Source organism: Oncorhynchus masou, chromosome 15 (assembly GCF_036934945.1).
Source record: "Oncorhynchus masou masou isolate Uvic2021 chromosome 15, UVic_Omas_1.1, whole genome shotgun sequence".
Taxonomy (NCBI): Eukaryota; Metazoa; Chordata; class Actinopteri; order Salmoniformes; family Salmonidae; genus Oncorhynchus; species Oncorhynchus masou.
In genome coordinates, this window is record NC_088226.1 from 66,996,776 (window position 1) to 67,019,494 (window position 22,719).

General features: G+C 38.9%; 1 protein-coding gene and 1 pseudogene across 1 annotated transcript; both read right to left on the reverse strand.

The window, feature by feature from the left end:
- Positions 1 to 1,832: 1,832 nt before the first annotated feature.
- LOC135556709 (protein PML-like) lies at positions 1,833 to 17,625 on the reverse strand. The gene is made up of 3 exons (XM_064990102.1): positions 17,228 to 17,625; positions 17,006 to 17,066; positions 1,833 to 2,812 (listed from the first exon to the last, which is right to left on the reverse strand). The coding sequence occupies exons 1-3, from the start codon at positions 17,240 to 17,242 to the stop codon at positions 2,283 to 2,285; spliced, it is 606 nt and encodes a 201-aa protein (XP_064846174.1). The 5' UTR covers positions 17,243 to 17,625; the 3' UTR covers positions 1,833 to 2,282.
- Positions 17,626 to 18,046: 421 nt separating this feature from the next.
- LOC135556710 (unconventional myosin-IXAa-like) overlaps positions 18,047 to 22,719 on the reverse strand; it is a 217,419-nt pseudogene continuing 212,746 nt past the window's right edge.

Genomic DNA, 22,719 nt, shown 5'->3' on the forward strand with positions numbered 1-22,719 from the left:
CAGTGCCCGGCCACACCCCCATCCACAGTGCCTGGCCACACCCCCATCCACAGTGCCTGCATTATTGTTTGCCACATGGCCTTAAATTGTACCAATTTGTTTTTCTTGGTCACACATGCTATTACAATATTTCAATAATAGATCATTTTATTTTTCCATTGTGTTAATGGTGCCGGAGTGATTTACTCCCACGTTTTTAGTATACGTTTTTTTTCAAGATGAGTGATGAGAAGAGAATCGTCCAGTCCATTGGGTATCTCACTACAACCCCATATGCCATGTCTTGAAATATGCAGACAGACCGATTAAAAGTAGGTTTTACATTCTAATACTTCTGACAGCCAACTTTCCAGCTCCGTCCATCACTTTTGGACTTCATAGCATTCCCAGAAAGCATGGCTCTTTGGGAATGAGTCATTGTCAGTGGTGAATTTTGTCTTGAGAATAATAAATTCTATACATTCGTTTATACTGGATTAAGCATACATTTTAGTTAACTGTAATTTCTTTAGTTATACTTCAACATTCGTTGTTTTAAACATACGTTGTTTTAAGGTCTTGGTTCCAATAGTTTATATTTTGTTTCTAAGAGATTGTCAGTTGGATTGGCACTCTGCAAGGTTTTGTATATCTTACCTATCATATGATCATCCTTTTCTGACTCAAATAAGATTCCCTCAAGGTTTCTCTGATGTCCAAAAGATTTCAATCAGAATTTCTGTGATATGAAACTTTTAAATTGCATTGTATCAATTCAAAAGTGCTTTTTAATTCTGTCATTGAAATAAATGTATTTCCTGTTACCAAGTCATTTACAGTTTCTATGCCTTTATAGTTTTCCATGTAGACCAATGTATCTGTGAATTCTGAAAAGCGATCCTAGGTTTGTTCCATAAAGTTGTGTGATATTGGTTCATGGAGAATATGTTTCATTTTCTTCCATATTGTTATAGTGTTCTTAACTATCAAGTTGTTAATGTTCTTAGCTTTTCCCTTGAAAATATACACATAAGAAGATTTTGGGGATGAGAGTATCTTCAATATGTACCCATTGTTCCTCTTCAGTGTATTTAACTATATGTTGCAAGTAAACGCCTTGGCTGGTGAGTTGATACAATTCCAAATCTGAAAAGGTTAAAACCAGCCTCAGATTTAGGAAGATGTTAAACTTTCCTTTTTATTCTATGAGTTTTATTTGTCCATATAAAGTCTTATGACAAAGTATACGTTTTTAAAGAAAGTCTTTGTTTGGGTAATTGATATTACCGAAAATAAATACAATTACGAAACTTCTAGGCATCACATACAGTAGCAAATTAGCAATTGCATTTTTTGTTGATCAAAATTCAACACTCTCATTGACCTCCATACAAAAATTCCTTATTTTAGTGGACCTAGTAAAACCTCTCTCTTCGTCTCTTCCTCTATGCTACTACAGCATGTATCCGAAGTTTGACGTCATCTCTCAGAGCAGTCTTCCCTCAGGGTGTCTATGCTTCCACTTACTGATAGTTCGTCTCTCAGGAAACGCAGGGGTGTCGAACGGAGTCGGCGTTTCGAAAGGAACCATAAAAAGGACAAGTGGGCATTTCTGAAGGAACCAGTTGACCCCTCTCGACCTGAAATTAGTTGTCCAACCAAAACGTTTCCCTGAGTTTCTCATATAGCATTATTAATGTTATTGAGAAGCACAGAATCCATCAGGTTTGACAGATTTGTTTAGATTTTATCCCCGGTTCCTGTCCAACTTAATAGTCAGTAGTTTCTCCAAGGTAGGCCCATTTCTTCATATAAGTTCACATTGCAACCAAGAAGACAACAAAAATCCTAAACCTGTTTCAGACTTTAATTAATTAACCATTTTCAAATAACAATTTTATAAAGCATGTTTAAAAACATTTTTTTTTTTACACACACATGGTGCACATGATTATTGTTTGCTAAAATTGTGCATGACAATACTTACAGTTACATTGTCTTATTTTTATACTGTGGACAAGATCATCCACAAAAGTTCTATATGCACAGGAAAGACCAGGGCACACAAATAACCTAAGAGTAATAAAATATTATCATATGTTTGTTTTTTTACAGATGCTTCCCTCGATCAGAAACAAGTAACTGTAGAAATACAGTGTGAAAACACTGAAAAAACCTGCATGTGTAATAAAATATTATTTTATATATATATATATATATATATATATATATATTACATATATATATATTACAGATGCTTCCCTCAATCAGAAAACCCTTCTAGTGTATGGGTTAGAGGCATGTTACAGGGGGAAGGTGTGACGGCGCACCAGTTCCTGTCTGGGACTCCATTTTTGATAGAGCTCCTGCAGGGCCTTGACATCCTCCAAGGCGTTGTGAGCATCGTACGTCTTATTGAGGAACACCTTCACCATGTACTCCTGAGAGTACTTGGCCAGTTTGGATGGAAACATCTCCTTACTAATCCTGAAAGTATCTAGGAAACCAGACACTACTTCCTGGAACTCGTCGGTCAGGAAGCATTCCCTCAGAGCCCTGGCCAGCACGGGGCAGTCGAAGCGCCGGGCATTGTGGGCCGCCAGCAGGGGCTTGTGGAAGGAGCGGAGGAAGGAGATGAAGGAGGTGAGGACCTCCCTGAGGTGGATGGTGTCCACCCGTCGACCGTGTAGGAGCAGGGTCCGGTGGTCCCTGACGGTGAACCCTGTGATCCTGGAGGCCTCGTCCGTCATGGGGCAACGAGGAACAGCGTACACGTTGAATGCCCTCTCCCCGCTGATGGCCGACAGCTGGATGATGTCACACATGGATGTGTCTATGGAGGTAGATGGAGATTCCGTCATAACTCTATTCGCAGTTGGGTTAAGGTCAGGAGGGGTTAGGGTTATTGGTAAGTAGGTTTAATACTTGCCAGTATTGTGGCAAGGCTGGATTCACATGTAAAATATGAACAAAGGTGCTAACTAAAACAAAGTGTGCCTCGGCTGTCCCTGTAGAAGACGTTTTGGTTCTGTGTAAAAACATTTATGAGTAATGCAGCACCTGTTTACTAATAGGGGGGTTGACCTGTTTACTAATAGGGGGGTTGACCTGTCTACTAATAGGGGGGTTGACCTGTTTACTAATAGGGGGGGGACCTGTTTACTAATAGGGGGAGGTTGACCTGTTTACTAATAGGGGGGTTGACCTGTTTACTAATGGGGGGTTTACTAATAGGGGGGTTGACCTGTTTACTAATAGGGGGGTGACCTGTTTACTAATAGGGGGGAGTTGACCTGTTTACTAATAGGGGGGTTGACCTGTTTACTAATAGGGGGGTTGACCTGTTTACTAATAGGGGGAGTTGACCTGTTTACTAATAGGGGGGTTGACCTGTTTACTAATAGGGGGACCTGTTTACTAATAGGGGGGTTGACCTGTTTACTAATAGGGGGGAGTTGACCTGTTTACTAATAGGGGGGTTGACCTGTTTACTAATAGGGGGGTTGACCTGTTTACTAATAGGGGGGACCTGTTGACCTGTCTACTAATAGGGGGGTTGACCTGTTTACTAATAGGGGGTTTACTAATAGGGGGGTGACCTGTTTACTAATAGGGGGGTTGACCTGTTTACTAATAGGGGGGTTGACCTGTTTACTAATAGGGGGGTTGACCTGTTTACTAATGGGGGGTTGACCTGTTTACTAATGGGGGGGGGGTTGACCTGTTTACTAATAGGGGGGTTGACCTGTTTACTAATAGGGGGGTGACCTGTTTACTAATAGGGGGGTTGACCTGTTTACTAATGGGGGGTTGACCTGTTTACTAATGGGGGGGGTTGACCTGTTTACTAATAGGGGGGTTGACCTGTTTACTAATAGGGGGGTTGACCTGTTTACTAATAGGGGGGTTGACCTGTTTACTAATAGGGGGAGTTGACCTGTTTACTAATAGGGGGGGGACCTGTTGACCTGTTTACTAATAGGGGGGTTGACCTGTTTACTAATAGGGGGGACCTGTTGACCTGTTTACTAATAGGGGGGTTGACCTGTTTACTAATAGGGGGGTTGACCTGTTTACTAATAGGGGGGTTGACCTGTTTACTAATAGGGGGGGGTTGACCTGTTTACTAATAGGGGGGTTGACCTGTTTACTAATAGGGGGAGTTGACCTGTTTACTAATAGGGGGGGGGTTGACCTGTTTACTAATAGGGGGTTGACCTGTTTACTAATAGGGGGAGTTGACCTGTTTACTAATAGGGGGGGGGTTGACCTGTTTACTAATAGGGGGACCTGTTGACCTGTTTACTAATATAGGGGGGGGGTTGACCTGTTTACTAATAGGGGGGTTGACCTGTTTACTAATAGGGGGTTGACCTGTTTACTAATAGGGGGGTTGACCTGTTTACTAATAGGGGGGTTGACCTGTTTACTAATAGGGGGGTTGACCTGTTTACTAATAGGGGGGTTGACCTGTTTACTAATGGGGGGGACCTGTTTACTAATAGGGGGGTTGACCTGTTTACTAATGGGGGGGGGGAGTTGACCTGTTTACTAATAGGGGGGTTGACCTGTTTACTAATAGGGGGGTTGACCTGTTTACTAATAGGGGGGTTGACCTGTTTACTAATGGGGGGTTGACCTGTTTACTAATGGGGGGTTGACCTGTTTACTAATAGGGGGGTTGACCTGTTTACTAATAGGGGGGTTGACCTGTTTACTAATGGGGGGGGGTTGACCTGTTTACTAATAGGGGGGTTGACCTGTTTACTAATAGGGGGAGTTGACCTGTTTACTAATAGGGGGGTTGACCTGTTTACTAATAGGGGGGGAACTGTTGACCTGTTTACTAATAGGGGGAGTTGACCTGTTTACTAATAGGGGGGGGGGGGTTGACCTGTTTACTAATAGGGGGGTTGACCTGTTTACTAATAGGGGGACCTGTTGACCTGTTTACTAATAGGGGGGTTGACCTGTTTACTAATAGGGGGGTTGACCTGTTTACTAATAGGGGGGAGTTGACCTGTTTACTAATAGGGGGGTTGACCTGTTTACTAATAGGGGGGTTGACCTGTTTACTAATAGGGGGAGTTGACCTGTTTACTAATAGGGGGAGTTGACCTGTTTACTAATAGGGGGAGTTGACCTGTTTACTAATAGGGGGGTTGACCTGTTTACTAATAGGGGGGTTGACCTGTTTACTAATAGGGGGAGTTGACCTGTTTACTAATAGGGGGGTTGACCTGTTTACTAATAGGGGGGTTGACCTGTTTACTAATAGGGGGAGTTGACCTGTTTACTAATAGGGGGGTTGACCTGTTTACTAATAGGGGGTTGACCTGTTTACTAATAGGGGGGTTGACCTGTTTACTAATAGGGGGGTTGACCTGTTTACTAATAGGGGGAGTTGACCTGTTTACTAATAGGGGGGTTGACCTGTTTACTAATAGGGGGGTTGACCTGTTTACTAATAGGGGGACCTGTTGACCTGTTTACTAATAGGGGGGTTGACCTGTTTACTAATAGGGGGAGTTGACCTGTTTACTAATAGGGGGGGGACCTGACCTGTTTACTAATAGGGGGGTTGACCTGTTTACTAATAGGGGGGTTGACCTGTTTACTAATAGGGGGGTTGACCTGTTTACTAATAGGGGGGTTGACCTGTTTACTAATAGGGGGGTTGACCTGTTTACTAATAGGGGGCTTGACCTGTTTACTAATAGGGGGGTTGACCTGTTTACTAATAGGGGGGTTGACCTGTTTACTAATAGGGGGGGGGGGTTGACCTGTTTACTAATGGGGGGGGGGGTTGACCTGTTTACTAATAGGGGGGGGGTTGACCTGTTTACTAATAGGGGGGTTGACCTGTTTACTAATAGGGGGGTTGACCTGTTTACTAATAGGGGGGTTGACCTGTTTACTAATAGGGGGGGTTGACCTGTTTACTAATAGGGGGGTTGACCTGTTTACTAATAGGGGGGTTGACCTGTTTACTAATGGGGGGGTTGACCTGTTTACTAATGGGGGGGGACCTGTTTACTAATAGGGGGGTTGACCTGTTTACTAATAGGGGGGTTGACCTGTTTACTAATAGGGGGGTTGACCTGTTTACTAATGGGGGGGTTGACCTGTTTACTAATAGGGGGGTTGACCTGTTTACTAATAGGGGGAGTTGACCTGTTTACTAATAGGGGGGTTGACCTGTTTACTAATAGGGGGGTTGACCTGTTTACTAATAGGGGGAGTTGACCTGTTTACTAATAGGGGGAGTTGACCTGTTTACTAATAGGGGGAGTTGACCTGTTTACTAATAGGGGGGTTGACCTGTTTACTAATAGGGGGTTGACCTGTTTACTAATAGGGGGAGTTGACCTGTTTACTAATAGGGGGGTTGACCTGTTTACTAATAGGGGGGTTGACCTGTTTACTAATAGGGGGACCTGTTTACCTGTTTTTACTAATAGGGGGGTTGACCTGTTTACTAATAGGGGGGTTGACCTGTTTACTAATAGGGGGGTTGACCTGTTTACTAATAGGGGGGTTGACCTGTTTACTAATAGGGGGGTTGACCTGTTTACTAATAGGGGGGGGGGGGGTTGACCTGTTTACTAATAGGGGGGTTGACCTGTTTACTAATAGGGGGGTTGACCTGTTTACTAATAGGGGGGTTGACCTGTTTACTAATAGGGGGAGTTGACCTGTTTACTAATAGGGGGGTTGACCTGTTTACTAATAGGGGGGTTGACCTGTTTACTAATAGGGGGGTTGACCTGTTTACTAATAGGGGGGTTGACCTGTTTACTAATAGGGGGGTTGACCTGTTTACTAATAGGGGGGTTGACCTGTTTACTAATAGGGGGGACCTTGACCTGTTTACTAATAGGGGGTTGACCTGTTTACTAATAGGGGGGTTGACCTGTTTACTAATAGGGGGGGACCTGTTTACTAATAGGGGGTTGACCTGTTTACTAATAGGGGGGGTTGACCTGTTTACTAATAGGGGGGTTGACCTGTTTACTAATAGGGGGGTTGACCTGTTTACTAATAGGGGGGTTGACCTGTTTACTAATAGGGGGGTTGACCTGTTTACTAATAGGGGGGTTGACCTGTTTACTAATAGGGGGGTTGACCTGTTTACTAATAGGGGGGTTGACCTGTTTACTAATAGGGGGGTTGACCTGTTTACTAATAGGGGGGTTGACCTGTTTACTAATAGGGGGGTTGACCTGTTTACTAATAGGGGGAGTTGACCTGTTTACTAATAGGGGGGTTGACCTGTTTACTAATAGGGGGGTTGACCTGTTTACTAATGGGGGGTTGACCTGTTTACTAATGGGGGGAGTTGACCTGTTTACTAATAGGGGGGTTGACCTGTTTACTAATAGGGGGAGTTGACCTGTTTACTAATAGGGGGGGTTGACCTGTTTACTAATAGGGGGGGGGGTGACCTGTTTACTAATAGGGGGGTTGACCTGTTTACTAATAGGGGGAGTTGACCTGTTTACTAATAGGGGGGTTGACCTGTTTACTAATAGGGGGGTTGACCTGTTTACTAATAGGGGGGTTGACCTGTTTACTAATAGGGGGGTTGACCTGTTTACTAATAGGGGGGGTTGACCTGTTTACTAATAGGGGGGGTTGACCTGTTTACTAATAGGGGGGGGTTGAGTTAAATCGCAGGTAAATGGATCATCATTCCTTTTATGCACTTTTTTCCCTACACTTATTTCTGACCATGAACTTTAAGCATGAGATGATGCTATTCACCCGCTATTCGTTTGGCGTGGAGATCAAATGAATGAAGGTCGTGGCGGAGGAGTGTCCACAGATACACCGTAATCTGACCTACTTCGTAATTCCACCACCTTTACGCACGATGAATAAAGTCGAGCAACCTGTCTGTTCCAAGTGAAAGAACATCTACTTTCCTTTTTGTCCCCCAATAGAAATAACAGCATTATCCATGCACTGTAATTGACTAATTGATAAGAGCTATTGATAAGAGCAAGGTGAATGATTAAGCCGTTTGGATAAGGGGATTGGAAATATAGCCGTATGATCGCTGGAAACAAAATGTGAAACCAGTCATATGGCAGCAAACAGAAGCATATCAACATATCGCCTTTTCCACAGTGACGTTTATGAAATTCTGGCCTCATAAGGATAAAATGTTGAGATCCACGCTATCGGCTTCTGTAGCCATGACAGTACAGCGCCAAACCTACAGAGTTGTTTTATGATTTCTAGAATGTTTTACATGGAAACAAAAATATGAACAGGACAATTTTACTGAATTACAGTTCGTAAGGAAATCGGTCCATTGAAATACATTCATTAGGCCCTAATCTATGGATTTCACATGACTGGGAATACAGATATGCATCCGTTGGTCACAGATACCTAACAAAAAAGGAAGGGGTGTGGATCAGAAAACCAGTCAGTATCCGGTGTGACCATTTGCCTCATGCAGTACCACACATCTCCTTTGCTTAGAGTTGATCAGGCTGTTGATTGTGGCCTGTGGAATGTTGTCCCACTCCACTTCAATGGCGAGAACTGGAACACGCTGTCGTACACGTCGATCCTGAGCATCTCAAACATGCTGGTGAGTATTCAGGTCATGGAAGAACTGGGACATTTTTAGTTTCCAGGAATTGTGTACAGATCCTTGCAACACTTTACATGTTGACATGTTGCATTTATATTTTGGTTCAGTATAATTGTCTGGACTTTTCCCAGTATTTTTTTTTTTTCAATTTGTATCATGCTAAATATTAGCCACTATACATACCGTACATTTATAACTGTCACTAGTGTTAGTTCCCATACATTTATAACTGTCTCTTTAGTTTTAGTTTCCTTACATTTATAACTGTCTTTAGTGTTAGTTTCCATACATTTATAACTGTCACTAGTGTTAGTTTCCATACATTTATAACGGTCTCTTTAGTGTTAGTTTCCTTACATGTATAACTGTCACTAGTGTTAGTTTCCATAGATTTATAACTGTCTCTTTAGTGTTAGTTTCCATACATTTACAACTGTCTCTTTAGTGTTAGTTTCCATACATTTATAACTGTCTCTTTAGTGTTAGTTTCCTTACATTTATAACTGTCTCTTTAGTGTTAGTTTCCATAGATTTATAACTGTCTCTTTAGTGTTAGTTTCCATACATTTACAACTGTCTCTTTAGTGTTAGTTTCCATACATTTATAACTGTCTTTAGTGTTAGTTTCCATACATTTACAACTGTCTCTTTAGTGTTAGTTTCCATACATTTATAATTTTCACTAGTGTTAGTTTCCATACATTTATAACTGTCTCTTTAGTGTTAGTTTCCATACATTTATAATTTTCACTAGTGTTAGTTTCCATACATTTATAACTGTCTCTTTAGTGTTAGTCTCCTTACATATATAACTGTCACTAGTGTTAGTTTCCTTCCATTTATAACTGTCTCTTTAGTGTTAGTTTCCTTCCATTTATAACTGTCTCTTTAGTGTTAGTTTCCTTCCATTTATAACTGTCTCTTTAGTGTTAGTTTCCTTCCATTTATAACTGTCTCTTTAGTGTTAGTTTCCTTCCATTTATAACTGTCTCTTTAGTGTTAGTTTCCTTCCATTTATAACTGTCTCTTTAGTGTTAGTTTCCTTCCATTTATAACTGTCTCTTTAGTGTTAGTTTCCTTCCATTTATAACTGTCTCTTTAGTGTTAGTTTCCTTCCATTTATAACTGTCTCTTTAGTGTTAGTTTCCTTCCATTTATAACTGCCTCTTTAGTGTTAGTTTCCTTCCATTTATAACTGTCTCTTTAGTGTTAGTTTCCATACATTTATAACTGTCTCTTTAGTGTTAGTTTCCTTCCATTTATAACTGTCTCTTTAGTGTTAGTTTCCTTCCATTTATAACTGTCTCTTTAGTGTTAGTTTCCTTCCATTTATAACTGTCTCTTTAGTGTTAGTTTCCTTCCATTTATAACTGTCTCTTTAGTGTTAGTTTCCTTCCATTTATAACTGTCTCTTTAGTGTTAGTTTCCATACATTTATAACTGTCTCTTTAGTGTTAGTTTCCTTACATTTATAACTGTCTCTTTAGTGTTAGTTTCCATACATTTATAACTGCCTCTTTAGTGTTAGTTTCCTTCCATTTATAACTGTCTCTTTAGTGTTAGTTTCCATACATTTATAACTGTCTCTTTAGTGTTAGTCTCCTTCCATTTATAACTGTCTCTTTAGTGTTAGTTTCCTTCCATTTATAACTGTCTCTTTAGTGTTAGTTTCCATACATTTATAACTGTCTCTTTAGTGTTAGTTTCCTTACATTTATAACTGTCTCTTTAGTGTTAGTTTCCTTCCATTTATAACTGTCTCTTTAGTGTTAGTTTCCATACATTTATAACTGTCTCTTTAGTGTTAGTTTCCTTACATTTATAACTGTCTCTTTAGTGTTAGTTTCCTTCCATTTATAACTGTCTCTTTAGTGTTAGTTTCCTTCCATTTTATAACTGTCTCTTTAGTGTTAGTTTCCTTACATTTATAACTGTCTCTTTAGTGTTAGTTTCCATCCATTTATAACTGTCTCTTTAGTGTTAGTTTCCTTCCATTTATAACTGTCTCTTTAGTGTTAGTTTCCATACATTTATAACTGTCTCTTTAGTGTTAGTTTCCTTCCATTTATAACTGTCTCTTTAGTGTTAGTTTCCTTCCATTTATAACTGTCTCTTTAGTGTTAGTTTCCTTCCATTTATAACTGTCTCTTTAGTGTTAGTTTCCATACATTTATAACTGTCTCTTTAGTGTTAGTTTCCTTCCATTTATAACTGTCTCTTTAGTGTTAGTTTCCTTCCATTTATAACTGTCTCTTTAGTGTTAGTTTCCTTCCATTTATAACTGTCTCTTTAGTGTTAGTTTCCATACATTTATAACTGTCTCTTTAGTGTTAGTTTCCTTCCATTTATAACTGTCTCTTTAGTGTTAGTTTCCATACATTTATAACTGTCTCTTTAGTGTTAGTTTCCTTCCATTTATAACTGTCTCTTTAGTGTTAGTTTCCTTCCATTTATAACTGTCTCTTTAGTGTTAGTTTCCATACATTTATAACTGTCTCTTTAGTGTTAGTTTCCTTCCATTTTAACTGTCTCTTTAGTGTTAGTTTCCATACATTTATAACTGTCTCTTTAGTGTTAGTTTCCATACATTTATAACTGTCTCTTTAGTGTTAGTTTCCATACATTTATAACTGTCACTAGTGTTAGTTTCCTTCCATTTATAACTGTCTCTTTAGTGTTAGTTTCCATACATTTATAACTGTCTCTTTAGTGTTAGTTTCCTTCCATTTATAACTGTCTCTTTAGTGTTAGTTTCCTTCCATTTATAACTGTCTCTTTAGTGTTAGTTTCCTTCCATTTATAACTGTCTCTTTAGTGTTAGTTTCCTTCCATTTATAACTGTCTCTTTAGTGTTAGTTTCAATACATGTATAACTGTCTCTTTAGTGTTAGTTTCCTTCCATTTATAACTGTCTCTTTAGTGTTAGTTTCCTTCCATTTATAACTGTCTCTTTAGTGTTAGTTTCCTTCCATTTATAACTGTCTCTTTAGTGTTAGTTTCCATCCATTTATAACTGTCTCTTTAGTGTTAGTTTCCTTCCATTTATAACTGTCTCTTTAGTGTTAGTTTCCTTCCATTTATAACTGTCTCTTTAGTGTTAGTTTCCTTCCATTTATAACTGTCTCTTTAGTGTTAGTTTCCTTCCATTTATAACTGTCTCTTTAGTGTTAGTTTCCTTCCATTTATAACTGTCTCTTTAGTGTTAGTTTCCTTCCATTTATAACTGTCTCTTTAGTGTTAGTTTCCTTCCATTTATAACTGTCTCTTTAGTGTTAGTTTCCTTCCATTTATAACTGTCTCTTTAGTGTTAGTTTCCTTCCATTTATAACTGTCTCTTTAGTGTTAGTTTCCATACATTTATAACTGTCTCTTTAGTGTTAGTTTCCATACATTTATAACTGTCTCTTTAGTGTTAGTTTCCTTCCATTTATAACTGTCTCTTTAGTGTTAGTTTCCTTACATTTATAACTGTCTCTTTAGTGTTAGTTTCCATACATTTATAACTGTCTCTTTAGTGTTAGTTTCCATACATTTATAACTGTCTCTTTAGTGTTAGTTTCCTTACATTTATAACTGTCTCTTTAGTGTTAGTTTCCTTCCATTTATAACTGTCTCTTTAGTGTTAGTTTCCATACATTTATAACTGTCTCTTTAGTGTTAGTTTCCTTCCATTTATAACTGTCTCTTTAGTGTTAGTTTCCTTCCATTTATAACTGTCTCTTTAGTGTTAGTTTCCTTCCATTTATAACTGTCTCTTTAGTGTTAGTTTCCTTCCATTTATAACTGTCTCTTTAGTGTTAGTTTCCATACATTTATAACTGTCTCTTTAGTGTTAGTTTCCATACATTTATAACTGTCTCTTTAGTGTTAGTTTCCTTTATAACCATTTATAACTGTCTCTCTTTAGTGTTAGTTTCCATACATTTATAACTGTCTCTTTAGTGTTAGTTTCCTTACATTTATAACTGTCTCTTTAGTGTTAGTTTCCTTCCATTTATAACTGTCTCTTTAGTGTTAGTTTCCTTCCATTTATAACTGTCTCTTTAGTGTTAGTTTCCTTCCATTTATAACTGTCTCTTTAGTGTTAGTTTCCATACATTTATAACTGTCTCTTTAGTGTTAGTTTCCTTCCATTTATAACTGTCTCTTTAGTGTTAGTTTCCATACATTTATAACTGTCTCTTTAGTGTTAGTTTCCATACATTTATAACTGTCTCTTTAGTGTTAGTTTCCTTCCATTTATAACTGTCTCTTTAGTGTTAGTTTCCTTCCATTTATAACTGTCTCTTTAGTGTTAGTTTCCTTCCATTTATAACTGTCTCTTTAGTGTTAGTTTCCTTCCATTTATAACTGTCTCTTTAGTGTTAGTTTCCTTCCATTTATAACTGTCTCTTTAGTGTTAGTTTCCTTACATTTATAACTGTCTCTTTAGTGTTAGTTTCCATACATTTATAACTGTCTCTTTAGTGTTAGTTTCCTTCCATTTATAACTGTCTCTTTAGTGTTAGTTTCCATACATTTATAACTGTCTCTTTAGTGTTAGTTTCCATACATTTATAACTGTCTCTTTAGTGTTAGTTTCCTTCCATTTATAACTGTCTCTTTAGTGTTAGTTTCCTTCCATTTATAACTGTCTCTTTAGTGTTAGTTTCCTTCCATTTATAACTGTCTCTTTAGTGTTAGTTTCCTTACATTTATAACTGTCTCTTTAGTGTTAGTTTCCTTCCATTTATAACTGTCTCTTTAGTGTTAGTTTCCTTCCATTTATAACTGTCTCTTTAGTGTTAGTTTCCTTACATTTATAACTGTCTCTTTAGTGTTAGTTTCCTTCCATTTATAACTGTCTCTTTAGTGTTAGTTTCCATACATTTATAACTGTCTCTTTAGTGTTAGTTTCCTTCCATTTATAACTGTCTCTTTAGTGTTAGTTTCCTTACATTTATAACTGTCTCTTTAGTGTTAGTTTCCATACATTTATAACTGTCTCTTTAGTGTTAGTTTCCTTACATTTATAACTGTCTCTTTAGTGTTAGTTTCCTTACATTTATAACTGTCTCTTTAGTGTTAGTTTCCTTCCATTTATAACTGTCTCTTTAGTGTTAGTTTCCTTCCATTTATAACTGTCTCTTTAGTGTTAGTTTCCATACATTTATAACTGTCTCTTTAGTGTTAGTTTCCATACATTTATAACCGTCTCTTTAGTGTTAGTTTCCATACATGTATAACTGTCTCTTTAGTGTTAGTTTCCTTCCATTTATAACTGTCTCTTTAGTGTTAGTTTCCATACATTTATAACTGTCTCTTTAGTGTTAGTTTCCATACATTTATAACCGTCTCTTTAGTGTTAGTTTCCTTCCATTTATAACTGTCACTAGTGTTAGTTTCCTTCCATTTATAACTGTCTCTTTAGTGTTAGTTTCAATACATGTATAACTGTCTCTTTAGTGTTAGTTTCCTTCCATTTATAACTGTCTCTTTAGTGTTAGTTTCCTTCCATTTATAACTGTCTCTTTAGTGTTAGTCTCCATACATTTATAACTGTCTCTTTAGTGTTAGTTTCCTTACATTTATAACTGTCTCCTTAGTGTTAGTTTCCATACATTTATAACTGTCTCTTTAGTGTTAGTCTCCATACATTTATAACTGTCTCTTTAGTGTTAGTTTCCTTACATTTATAACTGTCTCCTTAGTGTTAGTTTCCTTCCATTTATAACTGTCTCTTTAGTGTTAGTCTCCATACATTTATAACTGTCTCTTTAGTGTTAGTTTCCTTACATTTATAACTGTCTCCTTAGTGTTAGTTTCCATACATTTATAACTGTCTCTTTAGTGTTAGTCTCCATACATTTATAACTGTCTCTTTAGTGTTAGTTTCCTTACATTTATAACTGTCTCCTTAGTGTTAGTTTCCATACATTTATAACTGTCTCTTTAGTGTTAGTTTCCTTACATTTATAACTGTCTCTTTAGTGTTAGTTTCCATACATTTATAACTGTCTCTTTAGTGTTAGTTTCCATACATTTATAACTGTCTCTTTAGTGTTAGTTTCCATACATTTATAACTGTCTCCTTAGTGTTAGTTTCCTTCCATTTATAACTGTCTCTTTAGTGTTAGTCTCCATACATTTATAACTGTCTCTTTAGTGTTAGTTTCCTTACATTTATAACTGTCTCCTTAGTGTTAGTTTCCTTCCATTTATAACTGTCTCTTTAGTGTTAGTCTCCATACATTTATAACTGTCTCTTTAGTGTTAGTTTCCTTACATTTATAACTGTCTCCTTAGTGTTAGTTTCCATACATTTATAACTGTCTCTTTAGTGTTAGTCTCCATACATTTATAACTGTCTCTTTAGTGTTAGTTTCCTTACATTTATAACTGTCTCCTTAGTGTTAGTTTCCATACATTTATAACTGTCTCTTTAGTGTTAGTTTCCTTACATTTATAACTGTCTCTTTAGTGTTAGTTTCCATACATTTATAACTGTCTCTTTAGTGTTAGTTTCCATACATTTATAACTGTCTCTTTAGTGTTAGTTTCCATACATTTATAACTGTCTCCTTAGTGTTAGTTTCCTTCCATTTATAACTGTCTCTTTAGTGTTAGTCTCCATACATTTATAACTGTCTCTTTAGTGTTAGTTTCCTTACATTTATAACTGTCTCCTTAGTGTTAGTTTCCATACATTTATAACTGACGACTGTACAGGACCGTTATCCTCACAGTTCCATGGTTAGGGAGGAATGAGTATTATTTGGGTAGATTTACTGTTCAACCCCTATTGTACCCTTTTCTCACCTTCCAATATTTCAAGAGATGAACAATTGAGTATAGCAACTTTCAGGATGAATCAAACCTCTATTTTTGATTCACCATTATATTTAGTTCTCAAATTACTTACCTAGTTAAATAAAGGTAAAATAAATTTTAATAATAAAAAAAAAAAAATGGATCCCTAATATTCGGAACCATTCCATATCTTATAGTATATGAGTCTGTCGATATAATTTCTAAGTTAAGGTACACCACATTTAAAGGGATGGCTTTAGATAAATAAACCCTACTGAATAAAAACTCCACATGAAAATCTGAAGGCCAGCAAGTGGGAGGGTTGTCAGCGGTTGAATTACATTTATTCAGCACACGCAAAGGGAACCACGCCTGAAACCCCATTACGCACCTACATAAATTAAGTCTGAATACCAGCTACTGAGAAGTGCATAGGAAAGGCGTACATTTTCTAAGTCTGAATCGGGCCCATAGTGTGCAGTTCATAATAATACCTTATCATAATAGCAGCACAGGCTCATGTGTCTTGTTGCTCTATTTCCAATGGCTTGTTAAGGCTACGTTGATTTTTTTTCTATTGTGAATGGCTCATAAATAATATGGTTTATTGATGATAAATATGAGAACACAGCTATCCTGGACCATCTAGTGATCCAGTAGATATTGCACAACACCAGGAACTCGTTTCACACATCACTTTCGTTAATAGAGAAAGCAGGGATCAAATTGTCTCTCTATAAACTCCCACGTACACCTTTGTTACAAATATACTGTAAATACACATTGCTTTAAAAGTAGTCCAAAGAGAGTCCCTGAATTGTATACAGGGTTTCTTAGCTCTAACATTTACAATACCTTGTGTGTATAGTCTACTACTAAAAGGGGAAATGCAACGACAACAAAGCAGTTATTACCAGTGGTGTAAAGTACTTAAATAAAAATACTTTAAAGTACTACTTAAGTTGTCTTTTGGGGTATCTGCACTTTACTTTGCTATTTATATATATATTTTTACAACTTTTACTCCACTACCTTCCCAAAGAAAACAATGTACTTTTAATTCCATACAATTTCTCTGACACCCCAAATTACTCATCAGGACTGAAAAATGGTCCAATTCACACACTTATCTAGAGAATATCCCTGGTCATCTCTACTGCTTTTGATCTGACCGACTCACTAAAGCAAATGCTTTATTTGTAAATTATGTCTCGAGTGTTGGAGTGTGTCCCTGGCTATCCGTAAAACATATATATTTTCTAAATCATGGAAATGGTACCGTCTGGTTTGCTGAAGGAATTTTTAAATAATTTATACTTCTACTTTTGATACTTAGCTATACATTCAGCAATTACATTTACTTTTGATATTTAAGTATACTGTATTTAAAACCCAAATACTTTAAAGATTTTTACTCAAGTGTTATTTTACTGAGCAACTTTAATTTTAGTCATTTTAGTCATGGATTATTAGAGTATCTTTACTTTTACTCAAGTATGACGACAATTGGGTACTTTTCCAACCAATGGCTATTACCCTCAGTCTACTGTAAATCTACTACATCAATGTTTTATTATAGAGGCTTTAAACATAACAATATTTAAAAACAAGGGTATATATTTTGTACAATACCTAATCCGGTAGTCTCCAAATCAAAGAATACTACGGTATCACCAGACACTGCTCCCATACCCTGGATAAGCAAAGTACAGTCTGTCAAATCAGTACCCTGAATCAATGTATGACATCTTCATTATGAATGAATGACTTGATAATACTCTCCGAAACCGTTTTTTAAACAATCCTTTGTCAATGATATAAAATCAACAGCTGATCAATGGAATATGATCTTACCAAAGAGGACTGCATAACGACGTCGAAGCTGTCAAAATCCTAAATAGTTTCTCAAATCATCCTGTCTGCCGTCGAATGAAGTACCCTTTTATATTATAGTGACTCGTAAATAATAGTTTATTCAGGTGGTCATAAGGGATGGGCCACAACGGATGGGCAGGTGGTAAGAGCGAATCGATACTTATATAAACTTACTTTCGTTTCAGGCATTGCTTACTCAACATGAAACAATTTAAAATAAATGCGTTTCGTTAATGAATCATCGTGACATTGGTATAGAAAAGGGCCAGAGGGAAGTGAAGAATAACAACCGCATGACTACCGATGACTTTTTTCAGAAGGATTTCGTCAACACAACGAACAAATGTAGAATATTCCACACACCACGCCTGGTTTCATTCTTTCGGCTGGAATGACCCGTGATCAGACCCGTAATTCTCTGACGTTTTAGTTGTTTTGGGGGAGGGATTGCCTGTTTTGCTTGTTAGAAAATAGTAAAGAAATAAAGACCCTGGAATGAGTAGGTTTGTCCAAACTTTTGACTGGTACTGTTTTTGTATCTTGAAAATGAAGAATAAATATCACAATAACTGCCCTAGTAACGACACAACTGTGTCCAGAGTAGAGCACACACACACACACACACACACACACACACACACACACACACACACACACACACACACACACACACACACACACACACACACACACACACACACACACACACACACACAGAGACAATTTCTCAAGTCTTTTTTTTTTGCCTGTAAAAACAACTGAACATGATTAATGATTAATAAGGAGTCATACACAGGATAATATAGCATTTTTATAACAGGCATATACACAATGTACACTCATAAGCATGATCATAAATACAACATACATACGGTATATAAAAAGAACACAAGAAGACAACAACAACAACAGCAGAGAACTGCCTTCCAGTGATAGGTACATTCACTTTAGCAGGACACCATTGGCCAAAGTTAACCTTATTGGGTATACAAATACCGTCTTAGTTTAGCTTGTTGTTGACCAGTAGGAATAGTTATTTTTCTCCCACACTGCTCAAAAACCCACAGTACACCTGTATCAAACTGAACTTCCGAGTGCCGTTTCTGACAACCAGGGTGGTATTCATTATAGAGCATTCATTAGGGCACACCACAACATAGAAACGAAAACAAGCAGTTGGTAGTTAATTCAGGTGGTCCCTGTCTGTTTCAGGATGTTTTCTTCAGTTTGATGCCTAATGCATATGACTCATGTTTGGTTGTGACTGGTTGAGGTGCCCGCTCCCTAAAATACCACTATGATTTGGAATTTCCGTCGCTCCACCCTAATAGTAGACCACAAGCAGCAAGTCCCGTTTACCTGTTTCGGACAGAGTAGGAAATCCGGATGGTACCTTTTAAGAAGAGGCAAGCTTGTGACAAACATATAGGCAACCACACATTCCCTATTCATTATGATGACTATTCTGCAATCAAATCCTACCCCTTGCCCATGACAAGACCGTGATTGTGTTGTTTCAAATACGTGCTTGTTGTAAAGCATGGGATGGCAAGTACAGTACAGTAATGGCAAGATATTACAAGACTAATTTAACCCCAGGTTAATCACTGGTGAGAAGAGACAGACAGACAGACAGACTCTCTATAAGACACACAGGATATTGAATGGTATAGAGAGTGACAGAGAGACTATAGAAGTATTTGTCAGAGTAGCAGAGATAGTTGTCTGTCTGTTTAATCCCACTGGACGGTTGGAACTGATGACCTTTTCTATGTGAGGTGTTTAAATACACATTGAGCTCAGAGTAAATGGATGGAAGGGTTCACTCATATTTGAACCAATGTAAACACCTAGGAAGGAAGAGTCAGAGGTGAAGGACTTGGCTGGCATCAAGGATGTATGGGACGCATACAGAGCATTCGGAAAGTATTCAGACCCCTTGACTTTTCCCACATGTTGTTACGTTACAGCCTTATTCTAAAATGGATTCAATTGTCCCCCCCCCTCATTAATCTAAATACAATACCTCATAATGACAAAGCAAAAACATGTTTTAAGAATATTTTGCAAATGTATACAAAATAAACATCATATTTAAATATTCAGACCCTTTACTCAGTACTTTGTTGAAGCACCTTTGGCAGTGATTACAGCATCAAGTCTTCTTGGGTATAACGCTACAAGCTTGGCACACCTGTATTTGGGGAATTTCTCCCATTCTTCTTTGCAGATCCTCTTAAGCTCTGTCAGGTTGAATGGGGAGTGTTGCTGCACAGCTATTTTCAGGTCTCTCCAGAGATGTTCGATTAGGTTCAAGTCCAGGCTGTGGCTGGGCCACTAAAGGACATTCAGAAACCTGTCCCGAAGCTACTCCTGTCTTGGCTGTGTGCTTAGGGTCGTTGTCCTATTGAAAGGTGAACCTTCGCCCCAGTCTGAGCTCCTGGGTGCTCTGGAGCAGGTTTTCATTAAGGATCTCTCTGTACTTTGCTCCGTTCATCTTTCCCTTGATCCTGACTAGTTTCCCAGTCCCTTCCGCTAAAAAACATCCCCACAGTATGATTCTGGCACCACCATACTTCACCGTAGTGATGGTGCCAGGCTTCCTCCAGACGTGGCGCTTGGCATTCAGGCCAAAGAGTTCAATCTTGGTTTCATCAGACCAGAGAATATGGTTTCTCATGGTCTGAGAGTCCTTTAGTGCCTTTAGACAAATTCCAAGTGGGCTGTCGTGCTTTTTACTGAGGAGTGGCTTCCGTCTGGCCACTCTACCATAAAGGCCTGATTGGTGGAGTGCTGCAGAGATGGTTGTCCTTTTGGATTGTTCTCCTATCTCCACAGAGGAACTCTGGAGCTCTGTCAGAGTGACCATTGGGTTCTTGGTCACCTCCCTGACCAAGGCCCTTCTACCCCAATTTCTGAGTTTGGCCTGGCAGCCAGCTCTAGGAAGAGTCTTGGTGGTTCCAAATGTCTTCCATTTAAGAATGATGGAGGCCACAGTGTTCTTGGGGACCTTCAATGCTGCAGTCATTTTTTTGGTACCCTTCCCCAGATCTGTGCCTCGACACAATCTTGTATTGGGGCCCTGGGGACAATTCCTTCGACCTCATGGCTTGGTTTCTGCTCTGACATGCACTGTCAACTGTGGGTCCTTATATCGATTGGTGTGTGCCTTTCCAAATCATGTCCAATCAATTGAATTTACCACAAGTAGACAGACTCCAATCAAGTGTTAGAAACATCTCAAGGATGATCAATGGAAACAGGATGCACCTGGTCTTAATTTCGAGTCTCATAACAGAAGGGTCTGAATACTTACGTAAATAAGGTATTTCTATATTATTATAATTTTTTATTGGCAAATATGTCAAAAAACCTGTTTTTGTAATTATGGGGTTATTGTGTGTAGATGGATGTCAGAGGACTGTGTGTGTGTGTGGTTGGTTCTCACACACAGTCCTCTGACACGTACAGTTCATTCAGAAAGTATTCAGACCCATTCACTTTTTCCACAATTTTGTTACGTTACAGCCTTATTTTAAAATTGATTAAATAAAACATTTCCCCTCATCAATCTACACACAATAACCCCATAATTACGAAAACCGGTTTTTAGACATGTTCTCTGTGACATTTTTAGAGACACATTTGCATCCTGTAAGCCCACGCACACACTCATGAAGAAGTTTCACTTACACACACACACACCCCCTCTTGGTACAGATAGGATTTCTTCTAAGGTGACAATAGTTTCAACGGTAACTATAACAACAGCAACAATAGTAATGCACCAAAAAAAATGACCCCCCCAGTGTAACATCAACGTAGGATTGTGGGGGAACACAGACCAATGGTGGAAAAGGCATTACAATGCATTATATCTGATAAACATTGAAATCCACTGTCGCCGTATCAACCACAATGGCAACATTGTAACTTATGTGTCAGAATAGACTGCCATCAGCCTCTTGCTGTTGAATTGTATTTTTTCACAAGAGAAGAAGTGGCACTAACTGAACACTGGGTCGCGATAATTAGGGTATGCGACAGAAAACGCTTTAAAACATTTTTTTTTGCAGTGTTAAAAATCAACAAAACACAAACAAACAAACAACAAACAAAACCATAACCTGAATCTCATACACTTCCCTTTGCAAAAGATTCCAGATAAGAGACGGTTATTATAAACATTGAATGACCCCAGCACTGGAGTTCCTTCCATTTATATATTTTTAATAACATAACAATTAAGTCACATAATACATATTTATAACACATCATCGCCATCGTCTCTTTAACTGGCACAGGAAACACGTGTAATGAAGGAGCATGCCACCTCATGGACAGGTTGTATTGTGTAAACGTGAAAGCGGACGCGAAAGTAGCTGAACGGCTTGTATCAAAAAGGCCCGGAGAGTAGCTGAGTAGCTTGTATCAAAATGGCCCGGAGAGTAGCTGAGTAGCTTGTATCAAAAAGGCCCGGAGAGTAGCTGAGTAGCTTGTATCAAAAAGGCCCGGAGAGTAGCTGAGTAGCTTGTATCAAAATGGCCGGAGACTAGCTGAGTGGCTCGTATCAAAATGGCCTCTCAGTCAGTGACTCTGGCTCAAGCCACCGTAGACCTGCTTTCAAAAGAAGGCGCTGTCTACTTGCTACTCTCTTTTCTTATCTCCAGCCCCCTAGTGCCCCCCCGAGGCTCCAGCAGGGGTTGAGGGGCTTGGAAGTCAAAGGTCAGGTGAGTCAAGGCGGCTACCCTCATCCTTTCCTCACTCACTTGCTTTCTGGCGTTGAGTCACTGTTTTATTCCCTTACAGCCTCCTGCCAGTCCTCCATCTCAGTTCTAAGGCTTCCTCCTTCTTTTATCCATTCATCATTCCATCTCTCTTTTTGTTTCTCCATCACCTTTCACCTTCACTTCTCCCGCCGAGAGGACGGCACCCAACTGCATCATGGGAAGGGTGGCGTTCCTCCGGGCACTGAGAAGGAGGATAGAGATGGGCAGAGCTAGAGAAGGACAGCAGTGAGAGATGGATGCCCACATGACCCATTCCAGCCCTGTTTCACTTCCTCCCTCCCTCTTTCCCCCCATACACACTATTGGTATGGAGGATGGAAGGTGGTTCGGATGTCTTATCTTCACTGCAACTCTCCCTCATACCATAAACTCGTTACTGCCATACAGAACCAGCTGTTGGGACAGTGAGCTGAAGTCTGAGCTTCTACTCAACCTGAGCCGGTGGCGACTCTTCACCCCCACAGTGCCACTCGGGTCCCCCTCGGACTCCACTAAGGGGTCTCCTAGGCCCAAGGAGCAGGAGGAGAGTAGGGGGCCGGAGGAGGAGGAGCGGAAGCGGTAGTTGGGGGATTGAGGTATAATGGAGGAGGAGGTGGAGTCGACCGAGTCGGGTTGTCTCTGGAGGCAGCGGCGGCTCTTGGCTTCAGACTTCCGGGAGTGATAGGTGCCTGTTGAAAGGGT

What these genes read in the sequence shown, in the direction of transcription:
- LOC135556709 (XM_064990102.1), bottom strand. An exon ending in TTTGGAGACTACCGGATTAG is followed by an intron (nt 2,813 to 17,005) that starts GTATTGTACAAA and finishes CTACCTCCATAG; the next exon opens with ACACATCCATGTGTGACATC.